This window comes from Pristis pectinata, chromosome 15 (genome assembly GCF_009764475.1).
Source record: "Pristis pectinata isolate sPriPec2 chromosome 15, sPriPec2.1.pri, whole genome shotgun sequence".
NCBI classification, from domain to species: domain Eukaryota; kingdom Metazoa; phylum Chordata; class Chondrichthyes; order Rhinopristiformes; family Pristidae; genus Pristis; species Pristis pectinata.
In genome coordinates this window covers 32,277,316-32,304,792 of record NC_067419.1, presented here as the reverse complement: position 1 = coordinate 32,304,792, position 27,477 = coordinate 32,277,316, and the positions used below count along the sequence as shown (strand labels likewise).

Sequence of the window (27,477 nt, the reverse complement as noted above, 5' to 3'; positions counted from 1 at the left end):
ATAGTTTTGAACTTTGGTTGTGAACTCTAGCAGATCAATATAATCATCAGATTTTTCTATTTCTCTTATTTATTGTCTTGCCAGTTGTATGCACTCTCCTCTCTCAATTCTCCTCTGTATTCTGCCCAGATGATACGCTACACATAGGAAGGGGAAATGAAAATCCATACCTTTTTAGTAAAACTCAAACATGCAAAATTCAAGGAAAGTCCCGGAAGATGGATAAGAAAGTTGACTGAACAGAGTATACTAGATAACGACTGAAGGAATAATGTCAAGCTGAAGTAGAGAGTGATGGTGTGTGGGTGCACAAGATACCAAATGAGTTACTCTAGAGACTGACGTGAAGATTGCTACTCTTTCTATTATATCAGTGATGTAGATTCAGAAACTCACTCCCAGCTGGTTACATTTGGAAGGTGTCAGTGGAATTGGAGAAAGCAACTTACAAATTACAAAATGAATTGGAGACAAGAGAAAATAAAGATCATACACTCCTTAAATTGTTCTGAAATAACTGAAGATTAATTTGAAATAGGCCTAGAAACCCTACTATATTTAGTGTTCAATTGATGCTGAGGAGCACTCAATAAAATTACGGTCCAGAAGTTCCATTCTCTAGCTTGATATTCTTGCACACTTTGCAGTAGAATTTTTATCAAAAAACTACTTGTAATCTTGAGCATTAGTATGCAATTTCTGATATTATATATGCAGACAGGCAGCTGGGCATGTACAGTATTCTCAACTGACATAAAGCACTCACCAAAATTCCACCATGTAGCTAAGATTTGCAAATTGCACAGGCATCATACACTGAAACAGGTCTGAATTGGAAGTTTAAGGCCTACTTTGGAGTCATTTAAAGACCCTGTACCTGCCTGCGAATTTCCTGCTTTAATTGTTTGTCATTTAATGATCGTACCAACTCACTTCTTGCCAAAGTCCTCAATTCCCCACCTATCATTTCCATAGCCCTTCCAATGGTCATCTCCCTCACCACAGAAATCACTAGCACCATGAGACCTAGGACTCAACACCTCCCTCTGTAACTGGATCCTTGACTTTCTAACCAACAGACCGCAATCAGTGAGGATAGGCAGCAATACCTCCGGCACGATTATTCTCAACACTGGTGCCCCACAAGGCTGCGTCCTCAGCCCTCTACTCTACTCCCTATACACTCATGACTGTGTGGCCAGATTCTGCTCTAACTCCATCTACAAGTTTGCAGATGATACCACCGTTGTAGACCATATCTCAAACAGCGATGAGTCGGAGTACAGCAAGGAGATACAGAGCTTAGTGGAATGGTGTCATGACAACAACCTTTCCTTCAATGTCAACAAAAGAGTTGGTCATTGACTTCAGGAAAGGGGGTGGTGTACATGCACCCGTCTACATCAATGGTGCTGAGGTCGAGAGGGTTGAGAGCTTCAAGTTCCTGGGAGTGAACATCACCAACAGCCTGTCCTGGTCAAATCACGCAGATGCCATGGCCAAGAAAGCTCACCAGCGCCTCTACTTCCTCAGGAGGCTAAAGAAATTTGGTTTGTCCCCTTTGACTCTCATCAACTTTTACCGATTCACCATAGAAAGCATCCCATCTGGATGTATCACGGCTTGGTATGGCAACTGCTCTGCCCAGGACTGCAAGAAACTGCAGAGAGTTGTGGACACAACCCAGTGAATCACGGACACCAGCCTCCCCTCCTTGGACTCTGTCTTTACCTCTCACTGTCTTGGTGAAGCAGCCAGCATAATCAAAGACCCCACCCGGGTCATTCTCTCTTCTCCCCTCTTCCATCAGGTAGAAGATACAAGAGCCTGAGGGCACGTACCACCAGACTTAAGGACAGCTTCTACCCTACTGTGATAAGACTATTGAATGGTTCCCTTATACGATGAGATCGACTATGACTTCACGATCTACCTTGTTGTGACCTTGCACCTTATTGCACTGCACTTTCTCTGTAGCTGTGACACTTTACTCTGTACTGTTATTGTTTTTACCTGTACTACATCAATGCACTCTGTACTAACCCAATGTAACTGCACTGTGTAATGAATTGACTTGTACGATCGGTATGCAAGACAGGTTTTTCACTGTACTTCAGTACAAGTGACAATAATAAACTAATACCAATACCAATCTGATCCACTATTCCCCAATAACCATCCCTGCCAAACTCTGTCTATCTGAATTAGTGTGTGGTCTACATGAACTCTGTGATGATGTATCTCCTGCAAGATGATTAAGGCCCTGTACAAGATCATAACCATGAACCGTTAAGGTACTTTTAGCAATCATGTTTATAATCTTACTTCAACTGTTGTTGACATTATCAAAATGAGTAATTATTTTGTGTCATATGGCTGGCTTATACTTAATTCTTTATTAGGTAGTTGGGTGGTCCCCTTCACCAAAGCCAAGCATAGCATGACTGTCATTTCGTCCACTGCCTCTTCCTCTGCCCCTGTTAAATGGCTGGAGGCTGCCTCCAGTTCCTTGTCCTACTCTCATGTTTTATGCGTTCTTCTCATGTAGGGAGGGAAATAAGAGACCCATGAGTGGAAGTATTTTGAATGAGTGGATGAAGAGCTTCTTAAGCTACCTTTAGCTGGAATCATTATGCTTGGCACTATCATCCTTCTGTTGATCTCATGCAAGCATTCAGTCATGCCTTCTTTGCTTCACCAGGGAGATTTTCCCTTCCATCCAGAGTGTTATCATTTTAACAGGTCTCCATGTCATTACCCTAATGTTCTCCATGCCATCCCCAACTTGCAATACCCCTATAAATACTAGAGATGAAGTCAACTTACTCAGGTCATCATCCCAATAGCTGACTTAAAAAGCACTGACAAGCATCTTGCATTTACTTCTGCTTTTCCTGCATGCTACTGGCCTCCCTGTACCTCTACCCTGCTCCCATTACACTGGGGTATATAAATCCAGACTGTTGTTATCGGTTTATTTCTTACTCGTTCAAAAATAATAAAACACTGTTACAGCTAAAGCCAGAAAACACCATACCTGTGTAAAATCACCTGAAATATTTCGGTAGTGAACTATGTAGAACTGAACGTTTCCAGCTGGTTTAAATGGATGATTCCAAAAGACCTGAATGGATGTAGAACTTCTGTTGACATAGGAGATAGTGCCTTCAGGGTTTACTGCAGGAAAATGTGTGCATTAGATTCATAGTTTCTTTTGAAAAAAGATACTATACTTAGTCTTCACCAAACCAGGCAAGATCCCATCTGGAGTATTGAGGCCAATTGTCCATATTCAGATGCAGGATCAATCTGATAGATCTTTCATAGACAGACACAAGGGACAATGGTCTCTTGTGCTAAATCATTCCATAATTTAACGAACAAGGAGAATATATTATTTTATGTCTGCATCAATTACTCACTAATAATGTAAATTTTAAAAGATAATAGTGTAAGAAATAGGATCAGCTTAGGTTGCATGGGCCTCAAGTATGTTCTGCATTTAGAGAAAATCATGCCTGATCTTCTACTCAACTCCACTACCTGCCTGATCTCCATTTTTCAATTCACCTGGATGACAAGAATCCATTGATCTCAGCCTTAAATGTACTCACCAACTGAGTATCTGCAGCCCTCTGGAACAAATAATCTACTTGATTCACAAACCTATGAGTGAAGAAATTCCTTCTGACTCAGTCACCTATTACTCAAAAGTTTTAAGAGTCAGTAAGAATACTTACAACTTTCGGAAGTTCGAAATGTGATGTTGTTACTTTTCATTCCACCATTACCAAACTTAGTACTTGCAGTTACAAAAGCATGGTATTCAACATTAACCAAGTCCTTCAGCAATACAGATGTTCCTGTCTCATTTAAAATGAGTTGTGTCATTGCACTCCTTTAACAAGAAAATTCAAGAAAGGAAATTACATTATTCCAGTTCATAAGATCACAGGATAATTAAGGGCAATGAGTTCACCTGAACCTGTCCATGCACTAATAATCCCTCCACTATAGGATCCAATTATTTCTGATAGAATTCTATTTTTTCACTCTGCTCTCAGAAGTCTAATCAAAGAACAATTTATCTGGCAGTATTTGAAAGAGGCAGCTGGTACAGACATTAAGAAGGTGGAATGTGAAATGTTGGAAATGGCACAAAATAAAATTGAAGAGAACATATTAAGAGGTCTGACATCTTTACAAGTTATTGAACCACTTGGCCCACATAAAATATACCTTAAAAGGAACAAGGTGAGGGGTGGGGAGAAACAGGTGATATGGGGCTGGTGGATGGAAGGGTTGGGGGGGGGTAAGTGAAGTGGCAATAACTTTATTATTTTCTAATCCTTTACTCTGCAAGCAATTTCATTACATCCTTGTGTATATGACAATACACTAATCTGAGATCTGAAATCCAAATGGTGCTGGAGGAATTGAGTGTGTAATGTGGCATCCTTGTTTACAAAGAGAAGGAGGGATAGGTAATTACAGGCCAGTCAACCTAATATTGGTGGTGGGAAATTTATTGGGGGGAAAAACACTGAGGAAATAGCTCCATGGAACCTACAAGTATGTGAAGAGGCATTTACTTTCTCATTTCAGTGGTATTCAGCTCCATTTAGGTGCTGGGTTTCCAGAAACATGGAAAATTTGGTCAACAAGGGTTAAAATCAAAAATTATCATTATATAAATGACATGCAGATTCATTGTCCTGAATTCTGCACAGAATCGCTGGCAATTCAGCATGGGATGGCTGCCATTTCTCCGTAAGGGTTGCAAAGTTTAGTTTCCCATATATGTGTGCATGAACACAGAAATTGTGACCCTGTTGGCCATTCTTTGCTGATATTTTCCTTAATGTTCTCCAGTGGCAAAGTGCAATGTTGGGGCAATCATCCAGAACTTGTGATGGATAATCCTCCCAAAACACCAACATCAGGTTTGAGCAGGCACAGGAAAAGGTCCTGCATTCATTTGAATGAAGTGGAATGGCTGCAAGGTAAGATTCATACATACAGCACAGAAACAAGCCCTTTAAAATTATTAGATGATTTATATTTCTATGAAGTATTTGAGTTTATTAGATGTTTATACTTATGATGCAAAATCACTTATACTAATATATATACTAACACTTATACTGAGTGATTTTGCATTATAGCTTTTGTTAATTTTTAACATTTTCACTAACGTATGCATTTTTAACTGAAAGATTTTTAGCAGGTGGAGAATATGCAAACTCCACATGGACGGCATTACATCAGGATCGATTTCAAACAAGTACATAGTTTGTGCAAATCTGATCAACAGCTAAGGCAAGGGTATGTTTAATCTGGTGGTTAAAGCTATTTTCAGCTGCTTGTGGGAGGAACTTGGTTAAGATGCCCTATCCCATGTTTTATTTAGCTCTCTGTGTCTTTTCCCACTCAGGTCCATATTGCTAAACATCTGGACTTCTCTATCCAGTAAGTTGAAGCTGCTGGATCCAAGCTATATAAATGTGATCTTAATTCATAGATCAGCAGTGAGCATGCACGACCAACCCAAAAGTTCAGGCTACTATAGGTATTAAATTACCAACATATTTCCTGTGAACAGAGTGGTTGCTTGCGCCCTCCCACCCCCCACCACCACCCCAATGCCAGTCCCCACCCCAATCCCCGACCCATTAGGGTCAGAAAGGCATATTAATGCCACTATGTGTGGAGTGCCCATGCAAGTTTCCCAGATTGTGAAATTACATTGCATTCAAGTCTTAAGGAATTGCACATATCAGACAGGCCCTGCACACTTTGAGCCATTAGGTTGCAGACTGCCTTGTGGAGGTGGTAGAGAGAGGATCAGGTTGTAGAGGAGGAGTGGTATTTGGAAATTGGATCTGAGGAAATTGGAGCTGGGGAGGTCAATACTGCAGGGAGTCAAGGCAGGGGGTGTCAGTAGCATCAGGAGCCTGTGGAATTACATTGCATGATGAGAACAGGATTTTGGTGGAGAGGGTGATCTAACAGGGTAGTGTTGAACAACAGTAATATTAGTCAAGTATAAATTATTCTACAGTCTTGTCTGTCTGTTAGTGGATGTTTAGGGCTGCATAGTACATAGGAAAAAAATAGGCTAAAAAATCCACTTCAATCAAGTACATTTTTGATAGAATTATTTTGTAATAAATGTTTTAAAATTTACGGTTAAAGTTAACAAGTTTAACTTTTAAATCTTACCATATATAGATGTTTTAAATCTTACCATATATGGACTGTGTAGTACAGAATCACTCCATTTGGTTCCAAAGGAGGCTTCCATGACAAACGTACAGTGGTAGAAGACAATTGCTTTGATGTTAATGATCGAGGGGGGGAGCCAGGAACTATGGATTGTGGATAAAAAGATAAGAGTTCTCTATGTGAATCATCATGTGAGTGGAATATGAACAATATGCATTTTTGATGTAATTCTCTCCTTTGTAAGTTAAAAGTTGAGTACTGTCAAATCATAAACCTTGGAGTAGCTGCTGAGCAATAACATTTAAGTTTTTCCATAATGCTTACCACCTTCCCCTGTCAAAATATACACTGGTTGACTTTTAATTCCTTCACCCTTGCTTGTACTTGCTGATATTGTTAAGGTGTAATTTTCATTAGCACTTAAGCCTGCAAAACGGGAATGCAGAAAATATATTTATTAGAAACTTATGTGCATAGAATAATTATTCCAAAACAATCTTTTGTGTCATGAAATACACTTAGTTTCCAATAAAAGTTAGTTACATATGTTCTTGTAATTTATCAGTGGATTAAGATCAGTGTCAAAGAAATGCAGTAACACTTATACCATTGTGGAAAATAATTGAACAGTTATTGTAAACAGTATCACATAGGCTAGATTTGAAGTGAGGATTTCTTTGATTGCTTATATTCAATCACATTACAAATTAAGTTTGCAAAGATTTCTTATATTCAGTATTTATAAAGAAATTGTTAACAAACTCCGACAGAGAAGATTTAGAATTTCACTGGAAAGATCAAATATTGAAAGTTTCAGAAATATATTGATAATATCACAACTGGTAGTTCTGCTACCCCACAGCTTCAGGACCTTGGTTTGATCCTGACCTAATGCTGTGCATGTAGAGTTTGTGTATTCTCCATGTCACCGGGTGGATTTTTCCTGGGTGCTTTGGTTTCCCACCATGTCTTAAAAACATTCTAGTAGGCTGTGTAAATTACCCTTGATGTTGGTGAGTGACAAGAGAATTGGGGGGTGTTAATGCTTGTGTGAGGAAAGCTGAGAAATGGAACTGATGGGACTGCCCTGAGAGAAAGTACGAATCTCAGAGCTGTGTGGACTCCTGTGTAATAAGGGAATGTAATGTAACTGTGATCGGAGGAGTTCTTGTTCCATGGTGTTTCTGAGCTTTTACAAAGTCAGAGGTTAATTGTGTTAATGCAGAACTTTATGTTACCTATAAGCCACTTGCGCTCAAAATGGTTGGCCCACACCTAAGTCAAGTATTAACAGTGAAAAAGTAAAACCTGTGATAGAAAAGACATCTCTTTTTGTGTGTATACTCTGTGGTACATCATACCTCCATTAAAATTTACCAAGATGCTTTTAAGGTTTAACATGTTAGGCATGCAGTCCCATAAATAATTCTATAAATATAAGTTAAGAACATTTAATATTAATATCAGTTCTGAGGAAGGATCCCAGATCTGAAACATTAACCAGTTCCTCTTTCCACAGATGCTGCTTCACTGACTGAGTTCTTCCAACATTTCTGTTTTTACTTAATATTACTACCTGGCATTAAAAGTTATAAAGTCTGCCAGACAGCAATCTATGTTGTATTTTAAAACAACATCTCATACTGATTTATTATGTTACGATAATAAGGAAACAAGTTTTCAAAATTCACTTGGAAATTCATTCCCTCAACAATGCATTGCACTCTTCCTCTGAAATTCATTCCAAATTCAATCACAAACATTCAAAGGCCCCAATTACATTGACAGGTGAATGTATGGTGGGGTCTGCGAGTCCAGATGGATGCCAGTGACAAGATAGCCCCTATGCCATGCTGGGCCATGCCAAAGTACAGGGAGCCAAGGCTGTGCTGAAGCTGTGCTGGAAGAAACAATATGACTAGGTGGTGGACAGACACAGGAGATCCATCCTAATTTGATGACTCTAATCATAATAAAACCTCAAGATGCATTGCATTAAAATACTTGCATCAGAAAGGGTTTCCACACAAATGAGAAAGTCATGCGATTTACTAATTCTGTAAAATTGTATATCATGGATGCTCCTTTCAACATATGTCCTCATTAAACAAGGACTGAAAGAGACAGCTGAGGTACACAATTCAAATCAAAATCTCACATACACAATATTACCATTACAAAAAGGACCTATGGATTTTCTAGCAATGTGCATTTTTAAAGAACATCAGCAAAAGAAATCCTGCACATTTTTCATGAGATGTGATGTCCCTTTAAAAGATCACTTATTCCCTTAAATAGAATTACGTGAACTTCACCCCAAGTGCACTATTACTTCCCATTTAATATAAGTTCACTAGTATATAATTCTGAAATCTTAGTTCTTTGTAAACAATGAAGTTTGAAAAATAAATCATCTGTATCTGTTCATCCAAGATCATTTTAAACATTTAAGCTTAAACCTATAATCAATCAGAGGTAGCAATAAATCTCAATGATTTTCTTTTAACTTACCTGTTATAGTGATGGACAGATTTGTACTGTGTGCAGTGAACTGTTCACTGTTATTTTTGGCTGCAAGGTACAGTGTATAATACTGTATAATTCCATTGGGTGTTGATGGTGGAAGAAAGGATACTATAATATCCAGTGGAGCAATAAATATATATGTGATATTTTCTGGTGCACTGTCAGGAACTGTAAATAAATAATCAATAAAAAAAACAGATTTATAACATTATTCAGCCATGCAAGGCTAAGATACATGAGTTTTATATTAAAGCATAAAATGCTGGAAATAGTCAATAGAGAAAGTGTTGAAGTTTCAACTCTAAAGAATACAAAGTTGCAACTTCACCTTCAGGATCTAAAGCTTTAATTGTCTCTGTCTCTTGCCTGACCCGCTGAATATTTCCAGCATTTTCTGTTTTATTCTAGTTTCTTGGTTTGATTATCAGCCCCTGGGGTATTTTATATTCACAGCATAATATTATACTTGCTGTATACACATCCATAAGTGCAAAATAGCATTGTAAAGATAGTAGAATATACATTTATTGATACTGCAGGAATTCCACTGGATTGATAGCAGGGTACGCTTTGTATCTACTGTCACCCGTGAGTGCTTGCCATACTGAGATTCTGGGGTTGGCTTCTTTCAGTTTTTTTTAATCCAAATTAGGGAAGATAAACCTGCAGGATTTCCTCTTCCTAATGGTTACTATGGCTTCTGCCTGGAAATGCCTGCAGCAGTCAATCAACCTAGAAAATGATCAATCCAAGTTGTTACGAAAATTTAGTTGCTGTTTTCCTTCCGCCCACCAGAAGACCCATTTGGGTCTGTTAACTGTCTCTGTTACATGTGAAGCACCTCAGAAAAAGAACTGCATCTTCACCTTCAGGGGTTAAGGCCTGATTCTGGACAGGATCCTCGGGTGATGCCTCTACTCACCATGTTTGGCTGATTTCTTTCCAAATCCTGACCAGGAGCTTAGAAGTGACCACTTCTGACTCCATTCTCCTTACATCAATGGCTTTATGGGAAGAAGAAGTTGCTTCCTCTTAATGTCATAAAACAAATTTTAGAAATTGTGATTATGTTAATCATGATGTGGTATTCCTCTGACAATACTGAAAATTATAATTGAAAGTCATTGTCACAAGAAAAAAGACCTGTAAGCAGTATTACTGCTACAAGTAAAGGGAAAACAAGAAATCCGAAGGCTAATTAGGGGCTGAATTCTAACAACTAAAGAGTCTTTATTGCAGATTTAGATAAATTCTATTTGAACACAAAGTTAAAATCCCTTCCCCATTGAAGTCAGGTCAATTCCACTGAACAATGGTAACCCAATTAAATAATACTCATGAGCAGGCAACTCCTGTTGACACTGGCCAATATCTGAAAAACCCAGAAGTAAACAGTAATCCTATTGCATTAATTCTTCAGTGGGTCAATGTTAATACCACACAAAAAAAAACAATTGGAAAAGATATTTCACTTTGCTGTTGTTATTACTAACCAGAAATCAATCCAAAATATATTAGCACTGTTATGTCCATCAGTGATATCCACTACCAAGACTTAAGATGAAAGACTGAATGCAGAGTTGAATGAACCATCAAGGCCAGTGAATAAGCACAGAATGAGTCGATTGTATGTGATGAATGCAGTTTCAGAATGAATGAAACAGAGAATTATGCAAGGCATTTTTTTCTTATATCAAATAAGAGCTCTCACATCCTGCAATAAGATTCTTTGAAGTGAACATTTTAAACCCTAGAATGCAACAAATTTAATTAACAGAACATATGTAAATTTACTCATCCTTTGTGAAATATACAGAAAGCTGTATATTATTTTATCTTATGCACATCAATGAGCCACCTTCTGAAGTCTGCTCAGACTATTAGTTGCTGCATTTCCATTTTAATATACTGTACTGTGCAATCAGCAACAGTAACCAAGTACTGGAAAAATTTATGAAGATTTCATTTATGTTTGGACATCTTATTGCTGATGATTTGAATGGAGTGGGAGACATTCCAGAAGTTTACTGTGTAGAATAATATAATGCCATTGGTATTCAGTGGTGGGTTCCATGAAACTGCTACTTCAGTGGAACTAATGCACTTGCAGATCACATTAAAGCACAGACTACTAGAAGCTGTAAGGAAATTGAGAAAAGAGTCGGAACATTTTCAACCGGAAAGATTATGGAAGGAGTATTTTGCTAGTTTATTGTTAACCCTTTGCCCTCACTGTAAATGAAAAGGCAGGCCCCATTAAAATGAATAACTCTTGAGTGAAAGTTTCCTGGTTGAGCAAACAGTTAAAGGCATATCAACTTCCACCACAGATGGCTTTTTACTGGATCAAAATTGTAACCCAGCTGCAAAAAACATGTTTGATGTATTTTCCTGATAACAGCAGTGGGCTTCCACTTTTTTTGGCAAAAATCTAAACTCTTAAAAGCCTAGTGCCATCTTAGTAGTACAGAACAGTACTTACTGCCTTGTTCCGTCAACAAAAGCGCAGTTAATGATGTTTGATTCCCATGGCCATACTTGGTATATGCTTTCACAGAGATGTTATAAGGGGAAAATGACTTTAAATTTTCTAGATAAATGTTAGTTGCTGTACTGTTCAGTACAAAGGAATCAGTATAATTGGCATACATAATTTCGTAGTATATAATAATTCCATTAGGTCTCTCTGGAGTTGACCAGCTCAAGTGAACAGATGTTGCTGTTATATTATTGAAGGTTAAGTTTTCAGGAGGTGTCTCTGGTTCTGCGTGGCACAACAACAAACATAAATGTGCTTTTTAAAGATCGTTTTGGAAGTATTTATAATACTTAATCACTGGACTGAATATTTAAATTGAATTAACATAAAAAAGAGAAATCCACAGATTAGACTAAAAGTGAATCCATAACTTAAATTTTAAATAGCCGCACAGTAAGTTTGGAATATTTGTCATGAACTTTCAATCTGAACCTCTCAAAATAGTAGCAATATCACATAGTGTGCTGGAAGAGGATAATCTCCATTGGTAGATTGTGTTCCTTTTTTATTATTTTTCTTTATTGTCGCATTGGTTTATTAGAATGAAAGATGTCATTGTTAAATGGATTTTACCATTTTTGACAAAAAAGATGTATTGAAATCCCCCTTTTTGAGTTTGGGTCAAAACATTTCACAGGCATAGCTAACTTACTTCAATCCACTTGTTCTACCTTTAAGGGAGGAAGGATTGGGGGAGAGTCCAGAAATTACAGCAAAATGTCCAGAAAAATGTCTGCAATACCATATGGAGCCGCCATAATTCTCAGGAAATTCCAATCTATAACTCTTACTAGGGAAAATATCCTATGGCAAGCAGATAAACATAAATGTAAAGGATTACCCAGATTTATGCCACTGAATGTAAGTTATCTAACAATGGAAATTTTTTTGCAAGCAAGAATTTCATTAACTTCAAAACTTTTCATAGTATCATAGACTTTTTATCCCACAAAAGGCCATTTAGCCCATGTCCATACCAGCTTGTTATAGAGCAATTGCATTCTCATACTCTCTCCCCATAGCCCTAAAAGTCAGTCACCTCAAGTGCTCATCCAATTCTCTTTTAAAAACCTTGAATAATCCTTTACTATCATTACTGATCACTACTATTCTGCCTGACAAAGTTTTACATCACATCTCCATTTTACCCTTAGCCCAAATTTTAAACCTGTGCCCTCTGATCCTTAAACCATCTGTTAATGAGAACAGCTTCCCTTTGTTTCCTCTATTTAAACATGACCTTGTTCAGTTCTATCAAATCTCGTCTCAGCCTTCTCTACTCCAAGAAGAACAACCCCAAGCTCTTCAGTCTAACCTTACAGCTGAAATCCTTCATCTCTGAAATCATACTCATAAATCTTTTCTGCATCATCTTGTACTGAATTAAGAGAATCGGATGCAGTATTCTGGTGTTTTATACAGATCCTTTGCTTTTCTGCTCTACATTTCTATTTACAGATCCTAGGATCCCATATACTTTATCAACCATCCTTTCTTACCATCTTCGAGAGTCTGCACAAAAACATCATCTTCTCCAGAAACGGCACTTTCCCCTACAGAGGTAGATGCTGTCACTCTCATTTTATATTTTGTGAATTTTTTCAAACCTACAAATTTATAAGGAAAAAAAACTTAGACTTCATTGCAACAATCTGTATAAATTCTGAGATGAATACAGTGAAATTATCCCTATACAGTGTACATGTGAGATTGGTTGTAAAGGGTCAGGTACAGCAGTCAAGGCTAGAATCATACAGTGAACTAAGCTGCATACTCTCATATGTGAACTCTCACACATTACGTAGAGATTTACAACACTAATAGCTGTCTTTAAAATGCCTGGAGACAGCAAGCAGCAGCATTTCCTTTCTATTAAAAATACCCTTATTTTCCATGCTAATTGCAGGATCTTGGAAACTCCCATTGATAACCACAAACTGACTATCAGTATCAGTTATATGATGCTCTCAAATGCAATGAAAATCACTCCATCAGCAAGGAATCACCTAGCAACTTTATTTAAATGAGAGCTGAATGAAACAATGCCACTGAGTTGTGCTACCACCATCCAATGATCTGCATCTAGTTTATGAATGTCAATTTATGAAGTGGCTCTAGGCACAGACCTCCATTCCTGTAGCTGTCTATTATTGAAAGGTGAATTGCAGCTCAAGCTCAAGGCCATTTTTCTGTGATAAACTTCAAATTTTGTTTTTCCAACATTTAGATCTTACACTTTTAACGACAGTATTTTATGATGTGCATTGCAACTCGATAATTTGTCTTTGTAATCATCCTGATTAATAACTTCCCGAAGATTTAGTTAGTCCCCAAAAAATGTCACCTTTACGTTTAAACTTATTTACTTTTTTGAAATACCTGTTAGAGTAATGTTGTTGCTCATCACAATTCTTTGGAATGCCTCAGTTGTGCCTTCCTCCACAGCATAGAGTGTGTAATGAGTTATTATGCCATTAGGTATAGCAGGCGGATCCCATAATATTAGTATCGATGTGGAAGTGAGATTTTTATAAGTTATATTCCGCACTGAACTTGGTACTATAATACCAAAAAGAAAGGCTTAGTCAACTTTAAAGAATCCAAAACATTATTTTAACTTCCAGAACAAACATCATGGTTTCCTTAGTAACATACCATATTGTTGTGTCTTTAAAGAAATACTGCTTGGTGGTCCTTCTCCAACAATAGTGAATGCTGACACTCTGATAATGTAATCAGTATAGGGTACAAGTTCTCTTACAACATATGACAGCTGCTCAGATGAAGGGTCAATGACCTGCAGGCTGATTTCACTCTCTGCATTATGTAGAAAAAGAACAACTTCACCACCTCAATTTCTCATATTTAGCAAAATTCAGAAAAGTTAGTTCTTGAAAACAAAATAAACAGGGAAGAACATGGAAAGAATAATGAGCCAAGAGAAAGAAATGCAGTAATAAATGTCATTCACAGAAACAAACACAGTTTAAGTAACTTTTAAGATCCCCTCACAGATATTTAACAATAGCAATTGGTTTGAAATGAAATACAATTTAGGGATTATTACAGAAAATAAAATTAGTTAAATGCTTTTTTTTAAAATCCAGAAACCTACAATTATTTCTTAAATCTCTTTTACTTTAGAAAAGATAAAATTTTACTTATGCTGTTAAATAAAAATTCAATAGAAAATATTTTGTTGACTTTGAAGAGCAAGTGTATAGAGTAATTACATCACCATGTCACTGCGTTATCCCCACCTGTTATAGCCACATACTGGAGCTGTGACCTATTTACCTTTGGTGATATTTTGAAGGCCATTAGGCAGAAGCCTCCACAGAGGAAGAAATGGTGAAGAACTTGGAGGCAGGGAAATTCCACCTGCCTTGACAACTGGAATAACTGATCTTCTATGCAACATTGATCTCAGCTTGAAATTCATGCTGACTGTAGAAAGAGAGTCAAGGGGCCCCATGGGGCTGACTGTTGTTTGTTTAGTAAAGGATGTAGTGGAGCCAGCAGCAGGCATTGAGTTCATTGTACTAGAGAGTGCTGTTTTAGTATAAGTTAGTGGGGAAGAAAATATCTGCTTGTGTGATGTTAGTTGATCAGGCAGAGATGCAGCCAAGCTTTTCTCATGGATAGTGGATGTCCCAGATAGATCTGAACTAACAGTGATTAATTTCTCAATTGGTGAAGTAGATGAAGTCACTGCAGGTTCTAAAGATGGGGATTCAGAAAGCAGTTCAGCGGAGCCTTCATCAACGTCTGTAATAATGATTGCATCATTTTCTGATGTCAACGTATAGGGATCTGTTACCAACGTACCAGGATATATTGATTCGGTCGAGTTTTTAATTTCCTAGATCAAAAAAAAACTCCATTAATTTACCTTGTAAATGATTTATATATTTAATTAGAATTAAATTAAATAGTGTGAAGTACACACAGTAATCAAAATAATATTAATTGTACTGCTGTCAGAATTAAGTTTAGCTCATTCAACTTCTAGTCTTCATTTGATTACCAAAGTGTCACCTTCAACTATGATTTGATTTCTGCTGAGAATCAATTTTAAAAACAGAGGAAGCAGTACCCTGCAAAGTTAATGGTAGGAGGAGTTGAATCCAGAACATTCACAAAGTGGTGAGGACTGCCTCCCAATTATAATCAATCACAGCCTTTGTCTTGATTAGGCACAGTATTGTTAGAATTTGGGATTCTTTTTCTGTTGTCATAGCTGATTTTCTTTCCTTGGTCATTATCTTGCATTTGTTAACACTCATTGCTAATTGCTACATCTCAATCTAAGTTCTCAATCTACCCAACATCACTACTACCCTTATTTGTTATGTTGCCTACAATGTACAAAAAATAAGTCTCAAAAAGGATGCCAAGCCAAGGAATGAGAAATTGAATGAGGTAATGTTGAACCTGCTTTATAAGATGGGTTTTTAAGAAAGGAGAACTTAAAAGTGGAGGGGTGAGGGGGAAGCAGAGAGCTTTGTCACAGAGTTTCATAAATAGTTGAAGACGTGGTTGACAGTGGCTAGGCAGAGAGCAATGGGGGTGCAAGGGAGACAGGAGCTTGTGATGCATACTTTCATCAGTGGGGAAGAGAGCATCCTGCATTGTAGAGGTAAAGCAATGAGAGTTAGACTTGTCCATTTCATTGCTCTCCTGGCTGCTTCTCCACTGTAAAGGCTCGATTTGACTTAAACATGAGTACTGGGGCACTGAGAGACAAAGCAGTTTAGGAGAGCATGGTAATGGAAAACAGGGCTTGATAGGAACAAAATAGAGGAGAGGTTGGAATTTCAATGTTCAGAAGATTACACTGAAGAATGAAGGAATTAATGAGATTGAGGCAGTGATGGAGGTGGTCAATGTTATGGATGTGGAAGTAGGGACTCATTGTAGTTCATCTAAAACTGAATTTTGGATAAGCAGTGTGCACCTGTACAATCAGTATGCAAGACAAGTTTTTCACTGTACCTCGGTAAAAGTGACAATAATAAACCAATATCAATACCAAAAGACAGGAAATGGTGGCTTAAGTGAAGTGGACTAATATGTAGAAGTCTAGACTATTGATGTTGAAACATGTATTTGAATCCTACGATGGCAGATGAGTGGCAATTAAAGAAATTCAAGCAATTAAAGAAATGTGGAATCAAAGGTAAATATCAGTAATTGTGATCATGAAACTACCAGATTGCCATTAAAATAAAATCTAATTCATTTATGTCCTTCATGTAAGGAAATCTGCCAATCTTACCAGTCTGGTCTATATGTAGTTCCAGACTTTGTTGTTGACCCTTAACTGAATTCTGAAATATCACACAGTTCAGAAAGCAAAACAAAATTGTATGGATTAAATTCTTTTATTGAACAATGGCATACTGTATTATATGCACATGCCTGGAAATAAAACAGCTTAATGTTGATATCTGCTCTCATTTCAGGAAATGTTTGCTTTACCTTCTTTTAGAGATCTTGAAGGCATACACACATGCAAAGGACATAAATGTCCAATACAGATGACAAGAGGTTATTGTTTTTACACCACCCCCTACCCCAGGTCAGGCTGTCACGTATGCAGAGCATAAGTCAAGTCACACAGAAATCAGACATTCGAGCAGCTAGATATATTAATGGATTAACTGAAGAAGATAGCTACAGGTGACTAAATTTCTATAACATTCATCTGTTTTTCCTTCAGTTATTTCTGTTCACAATTTTTATCCTATGTATTATGTTTCAAAATAAGACATTTCTGTGTTGCTTCCCCTGCAAACAGTGCAATCAAAACCAGCTTCCTCAGCTTACCACTGGTAATTTTCTTTCTAAATATGGTTTTCCTACTACTGTCATTATTTTTCCTTTCACAAGTCTAATCTTAAATTCTGATTATAGATCATTGTTGCCAAAATATTTTCTGACTGTGCTCCTTTCCATCATCTTTTCACTTTTATTTATTACCTGGCCTAATAACAAGAGTCTCTGAGCTGAAATATTATCTTGTTTCTCTTTCCACAGATGCTGCCTAATCTGCTGAGTGTTTCCAGCAGTTTTCTGTTTTAACTTCAGTTTTCTAGCCTTTGAAGCTTTTGTGATTTTCGATAACGACCCTGCCCACGTAGGTCCTACAACTAATGTGACAATTAATTCTCTACATGCAAATGTAAATAATAGGATACATGACAAAATATCAATAACTTTTGTAGAGATTTGGAAGTTTTGCAACCTCTGCTTTCAGAAGTGTTTGGTTTATAAAATCAGAACATTAACTGGGATATTACTAAAAGAGAATGAAAGTTTGTAATATCTAACTGAAATAAAATGAAATAAATACCTGGAGATTTTCTGGGGTCAAGGTTATATTTTGTACAGATAGTTGAGACTCCAATAGAAGGACAATGATTTGATACTGGATGATTTTTCCATTTGGTTGACGAGGCTTTCCCCATTCTATTTTTGCTGATTTGCTTTCAACTTCTGTTGCCTTTAAATCAAACACTTCTCCTGGAACTAAAAAGCAGGGTGATTATTGCTGAGAAAACATAGGGTGAAACTTGAGCCATAATACCTATTGCAAAGGTAATTTTAAAAGTATACACAATATGTTATCAGACTCCCGGTCCATGCTATGGCAGTTCATTTTGATTTTGTAAACCACATTTGATTAAAGGATGGGGCATGGTGCTTTGATAGGGTGGAAGAATATGGTTCCAAAGCCCAGATTCCCAATTCTTAGATCTTGTAAGAATTGTAGGAAGATCGAATACATAAATATCACATGTGTCTCCATCGAGAAGAAGGTAAAACAAATGTCAATCACCCATGAACCCTCACAAGTGGATCAAAGCCTCAAGGGCACAATAGAAACAGCTCAGATCTCCCACTCTTTGAAGGACACAAGACGCATCATGTAGAGATATTTAAAATTGAGAAGTAAGCAAATAAAATGGTATAATTCCTCAATGATAAAATGGATAAAAGCACTTGTTTCATTCAGATAAATAAACCAAGCTGCTTGAGGATTAATAACCATCCTGGAATCTATCAACTGATTTCCAGGAGACACCAGATGCTGCAGATGCTGGGATCTGAAGCAAAAAATGAGCAGCATCTATGGAGGCAAAGGAATAGGCGACATTTCAGATCAAGACGCTACATTGGGACTGATTTCCAGGATTCTGTAGTTCAGTCCAGCATGATTAGGCTAGGAAGAGGATAGAATGTTTACAAAGGTTCTGGTTCTCTGTTGGTAATTTGGGTTAAAAAAATCTGCTATGCTGTAATTTTCATTTGAATATCTCCTGACAATCACTGTACCAGGTCAGCCTCTAAGAAGTACGACTGTGGTGAAGCAACAACAGCTGCCAGTAACTATGAAACTGCATCCAGTAACAATCAGCCCCTTTAGGAGCTGGACATGATACAGGAGAACATTTAGAACATAAAAAGATTACTATTGTGGTTTTAGCTGATTTTGCATACTTCTGCTGAAATAGCAGCTGACACATTGGAAATGTGCCACTGACTCCATGGAAATTTCGTGTTTCAGTTCCCCAGCTTCACAGATGCCTGAAATTAATGATTCCCATCAGCTAATCAACCATCTTCTGATAAAATATTTAAAGCCGGTTTCCTGTAATAATTAGAAAACAGTGTATACTTTTGTTTTATTAATTAGTACTCAGATATTCTTTTACATGAGAACAGGATTTTTGTGTTACCCTTTCTCTTTAAATTTTATCAATTACTGCCATCTAATGGTGGCAGATTAGTCTTCTTGTATTTTTACTCCCAGGAAAATTTCAAAAACAATTTCACAACAGAAAATTGGGCAATATTTTCTGCTTTATAATTTTACAAATTACATGAAAGAGCATGAAACAAAAAAAGCAGAGGAAAATTATTGCTGCCATCATCATCTACTTACAACATATCAGGATTTTGTGCTGTTTCCAAGCAAGAATTCTTAGACATGGAAGGCAGTCTGGATGAACAGCACATTAGGTGGATCAGAACACAGGAAAGGAAGAGTGAAAACCTCCACAGGCCAATAATAGAGTGACCTGTCAAGTGGTTGCACACTTTATGCTCAAGAAATAGTACGTTATCCAGAATCTGTAAAGCCCTATAAATTTTAACTTTGATTATAACATTTTGTCTGTTATAACTTCCATCTTAGCTCTTTTTTCAGGAGGCTGCGGGTAAGAAATGAATTTATGCTTGGCACAAGGACTTCCCATTAATACACTGTGATGACAGGGTGGTGTATATTCCTTGTGTCAAACTGCTTTCGTCTTCTACCTGGCTCCTGGGCCATAGGAACCTTCTGCATTTTATCTGTTCCCCTCCACGGCACTATTCAAACACAGCATCATTTGTTCAAACATTCCATGCTTCATATATGTCTTCCATCTCATTGACCCAGTCAGCATGCCTAAGGTTGTGGTGTTATTTAATCTACTTACAGATTTTCATTCAATTTAATGTTCTGCAGTATGTGCTTTATTTTCAACATTTTCTTCTTTATAAGTATAATTAATCTGTAACATCTTCTGACTTCAAGGAGACCACACCTGAAACCTTAACTCGTCTCTTCATTCCACAAATAATGCCTGACTTGATGATTGCTTCAACAGTTCCCAAGATCTGCCATGTTTTTACTTTCTGTTACCTTTTTAGCTTTAACAATACAGTGATTTATCCAACAAACTCTGTAAATTTCAGAATCACATAAATATCATCCCCACATCTACCCTGTTAAGTCATGTAAGAATTTTGTACATTTCAGTGAAACACCTCTCACTCTTCTAAGCTCAATAGAGTGTATGTCCAATATCTTTCAAGTCGCTTTGGGTAACAAATCCACCATCCCAGGAAACAATCTGGTTGACTTTTGTTGTACTCCTTCTATTGCAAGTATATCCTTCATTGGGTAGGGAAAACCAGATATGTATACAATATTTCAAACCAGAGTCACCAGGGCCCTAAATATTCGGAGCAAGATGCCTCTCCTTTTGTGCTCAAATCTTCTTGTAATAAAGACGAACATACCAGTTGCCTTTCTAATTGCTTGCTGAACAAACATTTTAACACCAGTGATTCATGTACAAAGTCACTTAGGTCACTCTGAATTCCAATACTTTTCAATCCCTCATCATTTAAGAATGCTCTCTTTGTATTTTTTCTGCCAAAATGGATGACCTAAGATTTTTTTCACATAATTTCCCATTTGCCATGTCCTGCTCATTCAGTTAACCTACTTACATCTTCCTGAAGCCTCTGTAAATTCTCCTTACAGCACACATCATTAGCAGAAATTATAGCATGTAAAAAGTTTGAATTTTTTCAGGTTTAAGTAGTAATAATAATAAAAACAGACCTTAAGGCCTATTTAAACATTCACTTTGATATTATTACACACAGCTCAGCACATCACGAAAACTAGTCTCCCCTCCATAGACTCCAGCTACACTTCTCGTGCCTCGCTAAAGCAGCCAACATAAAGACCCCTCCTACCCTAGACATTCTATTCTTCCCCCTCCCATCGGGCAGAAAATACAAAAGCCTGAAAGCATGTACCACCAGGCTCAAGGACAGCTTCCATCCCACTGTTAAAAGACTATCGAACAGACCTCGTGTATAAGATAGACTCTTTACCTCACAATTTACCTTGCCATGGCCTTGCACCTTATTGTCTGCCTGCACTGCACTTGCTCTGTAACTGTGGCACTTTATTCTGTTATTGCTTTTCCCTTGTACTACCGCGAGGTACTGATGTGATGAAATGATCTGTATGGATGGCATGCAAAACAAAGTTTTTCACCATACCTTAGTACGTGTGACAATAATAAACCAATTTGCCAATACTCAGTTTGACAAGAGAAAAGCTTATGTTTGCTTCAACACTTGACTTGAGCTCCAACACCTAATCTAAAAAAAATATACCAGCTGCAAGATGAATATTGTTTTTGTGATTTGAAGTAATTTTCCACCAGTTACCTTCAGATGAGGTTGTAACTTTCACACTGGCCTTTGGTCCAGGTCCCACCACTGTCTCAGCAATTGCAAACACTTCATATTTTGTAAATGGCAGCAGATTAGTAAAAATGTATGTCATTTCTCTGGTGCTGTTCTGAGATATTTGCCCTAAATGCAAAAAAAATCATTTACGTTTAGTAGAGCAACTTCTTTCTAACCAATTATGCCAAAAATAAAGCTTCCTGTTCATGTTACTTTCAATATATTTAGAGTATACAAATAATATCTTTCATCTTTAATCAAATACAATTCAATACATTCAATGTGTCTTTTCTCCTTAAATAGGATCAATGCTCTTAACAACCACTTTATTGTGACATAAGTGATTGATCGAGTACCTATTTTTTGCCCACTAAAGATGTTAAGTTATAGCAGGGCAACAATTTCCATTTCATTGAAGATAGTTTGCAAAAGCATTTTGGATTTTTTTGGATGCAGGATTCATGAAAAGAGAAAAAAAACTGATTCTAGAAACTGAATGGTGCCTATAAAGGTGTGTTAATAGAAATGGCCCATTGAACATTTAGCTTGAGCGCCTGCCACCACAAAATCCAATACTGTACAAGGCTCAAACAATCATGCACTTGAGAATAAGCCTAACACATTAAAAAGATCTTCCTTCCTGACAGAGCACACTAATGAGATCAGTTAGCTGGGTCCAGATTGCACCGATCGTTGCAGGCAAGAGAATCATTCCTTACCATGAATTGTGTGGGAGGAGGAGAGGAACATCAGTTGGAGAGGGCAGGGAAGAAGAAGGAATTGGGAGGTGTTGCTGGGGTGTGTAAGTATGTTACTTAAGGATCTACCTGAGGTTGGATGCCGGCCCCTGCCTCCACAAGATTTATGTAATGACAAGTGGTGTTGTGGCAGCCAACCATGCTCAGCATGCTCTTGGATGCCAGTGTACATGTCCAGGGTCCTCTATGTGTAAGTGCATCAGATGTATGAATGACCCAGAAGTAACAGACATCGTGGAACAAGCAATAAATCCCCTAATTTATTTGCAATTGATTTTTTCAGAAATTGTAATTGAACAAAAGTGTTGCAATACATAATCCAATTTCTAGGCTCTAATTCCTCATTTCTTGCACCATTATTAGTCTCTTAGTTAATAATAAAGTTGTGATGATTCCAATTGATATTCTCAAACCTCACAATTCATGGTTAGGAGGCTGCTAATCTTAACAAAATAGAAGATAAGATGCTGCAAATTATGGAAATCAGAAATAAAGCTGTAAACTGCTAGAAGCAGAGATGTTGTCAATTAGTACTAGCAAAGAGAGCAGACATATCTAGAAAAGGGAATGTTGCTCTTCATGAGGACCACAGACCTTAATTAACTAAGAAGCACCTGAATGAGGCTGAAAAAAAATTGAGGGGGCAAGAATTCCTGATACATTAATCATAGGTGGGAAATAATAAATAGGATTCAAACTTCTTAACAGAAAGTCATTAAATGCTGAAAGCATGAAATGAAGCAAAATAAATTAAACTAAATCATGCACTTATCTACATTTAGCTTTTTTTTATAGGATCAGTGATTCTATTCAAAGAAATGGGGACACCATTCATAAACCAACCATCCCTGATATATAGCTGAGGGTCCAACCCAAAGTACATGCTCACTGCACCATCTCTGGGCTCAATGATGAGCCTAGCAGTGGAATGAATGGCCAGAAGAACCAGCACCTGATCTCCAGCTTATCTTGGACATCTGCCTTTGACCATGCATGTGCTGAGCTGTGAAGGGCTGATAGCTAGCAGTCCTGAAGCACACATCAGCCCAATGAAACAACAAAAGAGCTTAGAAACAGATAATGGGGGTGGTCCAGAGGAAAAATGGGAAATATTTTTAAAAAATAGAAAAAAGGGGGAGATTGGTTGGTTGCAGAGCAACAGAGTTGAAATGTATTTTAAAAAAAGCTCTGTAGCCTAGATGTAACATTCCAAAGAGAAAAAATTGTTTCCACAGAAAATGTTATGTGCATCCATTCAGATTTTGTAAGCTGAACACTTCCAGTAAAATTCACACCACTTACCTAATGGGTTGATTAGTCCAACTCTATAAAAGAGTCTTCCAGTTATTGTTGGTGGTGGATCCCAGCTAATCACAAATGACCTTGAGGTAATCTTACTGACAATTAGGTTTTGAGGTGGTTCTTCTGGAACTGTAAGTACACATGCAACACCTTTACCTCCAGCTTTTTTGTATTGATTATTCAATGCAGAATTAGACTAAAAGATATGGCCTAGAAATTCCTTGGTGTCTGCAAAGGCACATTAAATGTGTTTTATTGAGGCCTGCAGCAGTAAAATTCTATTGGACATGAAGTCCGAGGCATTTGAGCCCAGCAGAACAGGCCTTGCACAATTTACATGGTCAAAGGCCTCTTCTCAGCAAGCAAATGCCTGGAAGCTCGAGAGAGAACTTCATGGTAAGACTTTTACTTAAATTTTGGTCTGCTGAGCACTGAAAAACATAACTTGCAAATAAAAAAATGGTGAATAAAAAAACATGTATTTTCTGATTTACATGAATTTAATATATTTAATTGTTTTTTTTAAATGATAGAGACATCAAGAAATATTCATAGTATTTTTGACAGAGCCAGATAACCTAGGGCCATCATTTAAATGCCTGTTAATATTTTTGTTTGGAGTATTGTCAGAGATATTAATCACTCCCAGGATGATTAGGTCTTGTACTCGTAGCATAGTCCTGAACTAGGGCTCACAAGGTAAGACCCATACTTATGTTTTAGCCTTTAGACTCCCATCTGTAGCAATCATAACCCTGCACCCCCAATCTTCTCGCCAACCCATGGATCAGCCCAGGCACATCCCCATTCCCACACCAATCCAGCAATCCCCTAAAGGCCCTGGTTACCCAATGGCTGATTACACCCCCACCCTACCAGCCCTTACCAATTGCTTACTTGATCCAGCCAATCCAAATAAGCCCAAGCCTTGGCTGGACCCACAACCTTGGCCTCTCCAATTTTTGGAATGTAGCCACCGACCCAGGAAGCATATTTCTGTAGGTGAGAAGTCTAATGTCTGTTCAAGGTGCGACTGATGTTTGAAGCTACGGACTTGTGACTGTAACAGTCATTGCCAAGCCACTGCACAACCATATAGCACACCCATTTGAATACACCGGAATTTCTAGGCATAATGCAATCCAGTGAGCACAGCTTTGTGCAACAATCTCCAAAGCACAGCTGACATTGAAACTTTCATCTTCCCTCAACCAAGCAAACTTTATAACAGTATATTTCCAGTCTGTTATTTTATCTTTCTCCTCAGTCCTCTTTCATCTTGTTCCAATTGCATCTTGTTTGGACAAATCAAGATTTGATTAACAAGACTCCACAACCCCCTCTCAGCTGGTGCCACCACCACTTGTCTCCACCCTTTCACAGACATTTTCATTGTTCTCACCACCCCTCACCCTCCTCAGCATCTTAAAAGATGTTTGATTTCTAACGTTTCCTAGTTCTGGTCATCAACCGAGACCATCTCTTCCTCCACAGATGCAGCCTGACCTCTTGGGCATTTTCTGTTTTCATTTCATAATTAGAGAATCATGCACGTAAATGGCGCATTAAATTATATACATTACTCCAGACAGAGGCAAACAAATGGCTTGTCCAAGTTATATGTTGTGTCCTTATTTTTGTGTCTATGATTACATATATTAAATATTAATGTTTTTATGGTCTTACCTATCACTGCCTGCTGACTTACATTCCCAGAAATATTTTTGGTCCCCCTTCTCTTTTCTACATCTACAATTTAACAGTAATATAACTGGCTTAAAATAGTTCATTGGATATATAAAGTGTTCAGACTTTACCAACTGGTTCTAAAAAAAGCTGTCGTGAATATACAAAGAAATGCACATTGAAAATATGAACACGAATTATTCATTAAAGACTTACTCCACTCAGGGGTTCTAAATAGAGCACTTGCTGCCTGGCCTTCTCCTTCTTTTGTGAATGCAGATACCTCACATAGGTAAGTGGTGTAGGGTTTCAGCTGATCCACCACAATGCTGGCAAACTCAGGTGATGGATCATCATGTATTAGATATCCTGATGTGGCTGCTAAAAATACATTACTAGGAGGAGAAGATGAAATCAAAGCTCCAGGGGTAGTACTTGTTGGACTGTCATCCTACATAACGGAAAGTAGTAATTAATTATATTGAAATACACCTTAGTATTTAGAGTAATTGAAAAATAAAAAAAAACCTGCAGATGCTGGGAAGTGAAAACAGAAAATGCTAGAAATACATTAAGAAAGTCCTGGTGAAAGATCATCAACCAGAAATGTTAATTCTGTTTTATTCTCCACAGATGCTACCTGACCTGCTGAGTGTTCCAAGCTTTTTCTGTTTTTTATCTTAATATTTAGAACAGTGATGTTATGGGTTGTTTAATAAAAGAGTAGGACAGGAACTATGTGGTACAGTTGGGTTATTGTCATCAGATCAAAAGTGGCAGATGCCCATCTACATGTAAATTCTTATCCACCCAAAAAAGGACCTTGTTTATTTTACTTACCAACAGGATGAACCAAGAACATTTACTTTTTTAAGCCTGTTGGTTCAAAATCCTGATATTAATGGCTTGAGGTAGAAATTCATCATCCATGTCCACACTAAACACACAATGTATTCTCTGCACCTTGTACTCTGCTTCTGCAAACTATACTAATATGACTAATTCCTTTGACTTAAATCATGCATCAAACAAGCCTCAAGGTGGATAAGCTTGCATTCAATCCCTGGCACCATTTGTCCAACAGCCCACTCAGAATAAAATGAGAATGCAAACTTCAGAGTAAGATTAAATGTATACACATTCAAGTATGTTAGCTTGGAAAAATAAACAATCCTTTTAGAATACAGGCTAATAAAATTTATTCATTACACATTAACCCAGGAGGATTTTGATGGTAATCTGTTCTGTAAACTGGTATATAAGGGAAAATTCAGCAATATTCCATATTTCCTTAAGATATAGAGAGGCCATTTTGATCCATTGAGTCTATGTCAGCTCACAGAACAATCTCATTCCCATGCTGGTTGTCCCTGCTAACTGTTCTCCCTACATTCCCATCAACTCACTCCTAGATTCTATCTCTCACCTACGCATCAGGGATAATTTACAGTGGCCAATTAAGCTTCCAACCTGCATGTTTTTTTGGGATATGAGAAGAAACCAGAGCACCCAGGTTAAACCCATGTGGTCACAGGTAAAGCATGTAAACTCAATGCACACAGCATTGGAAGCTAGGATTCAACCTGGGTCGCCGGAACTGCGAGGCAGCAGCTTAATAAGTTGTGCCACTGTGCCAACAATGCAAGCACCGAATCATGGTATAGATGGATGAATAATTAGAGTAAAAGGCTGGTAAAGTTATAACCTCTGACCTGGGCCCATCAAAAATCATCAGGAAAATTGTGATTAAATCCATTGAAAACATAACTTCGAAGGAACAGGTGGGGCTCAGAGCCATGAACTACATCTTAGAAGCATCCCCTGTCACTGCCATCCTTTAGTGGCAGTTAAGGAAGATTGTAATCTGGAACAAAGTGAACTTATGTTCACTGTAAGTTTATGATTAAAGTGCCTCAATAAAAAAAGATACTGGGTAAAGACAGAAACATGCAACCATGTGCACCATGGAGAAAAATGGAACTGATGCACTTGAAAGACTCAGTAGAAAGCAGAGATTAGGCAGAGAGGGTAAAATACTAAATACATAGAGTTCATTCAAAACAGTGATCAATGGATATCAAATTAATAAGTGAATAAAGGGATATGGGAATACTGCAGGAAAATGGCATTGAGGAAAAAGATCAGCCAAGGTCTTGAAAAGCTGAGCAAACTCTGAAGGCCAAATAGCTTACTCCTGCTCTTATTTCTTATATTCTTACAAAGCAAAGGATGGAGTCATTTGAAGTTATTTCTTCCACATTATTAACCTGCAGTGTAAGTGGTTATGACATACAGACGTTAGCAACTGATGACAGATTGTCAGGCTACATCATCTATATTATCAAATTCCTGAAACAAGCAGTCCGCTCCAAGCTGTCTCAGGAACAGATTTCTAGGAAA

At 37.6% G+C, this 27,477-nt stretch overlaps 1 protein-coding gene across 1 annotated transcript in view; it reads right to left on the bottom strand.

The window, feature by feature from the left end:
• The window catches only part of ptprq (protein tyrosine phosphatase receptor type Q), a 124,965-nt gene that overhangs the window by 54,871 nt on the left and 42,617 nt on the right, over positions 1–27,477 (bottom strand). Inside the window, exons 23-36 of the mRNA XM_052030707.1 lie at positions 25,294–25,528; positions 23,392–23,520; positions 21,311–21,457; positions 17,646–17,821; positions 14,588–15,152; positions 13,946–14,107; positions 13,670–13,849; positions 12,790–12,897; positions 11,234–11,515; positions 8,737–8,919; positions 6,550–6,651; positions 6,248–6,368; positions 3,741–3,898; positions 3,038–3,177 (exon numbers count right to left, since the gene is read on the bottom strand). Of these exons, the coding sequence (XP_051886667.1) occupies positions 3,038–3,177; positions 3,741–3,898; positions 6,248–6,368; positions 6,550–6,651; positions 8,737–8,919; positions 11,234–11,515; positions 12,790–12,897; positions 13,670–13,849; positions 13,946–14,107; positions 14,588–15,152; positions 17,646–17,821; positions 21,311–21,457; positions 23,392–23,520; positions 25,294–25,528 (2,688 nt within the window). The remainder of the gene's footprint in view (positions 1–3,037; positions 3,178–3,740; positions 3,899–6,247; positions 6,369–6,549; positions 6,652–8,736; positions 8,920–11,233; positions 11,516–12,789; positions 12,898–13,669; positions 13,850–13,945; positions 14,108–14,587; positions 15,153–17,645; positions 17,822–21,310; positions 21,458–23,391; positions 23,521–25,293; positions 25,529–27,477) is intronic.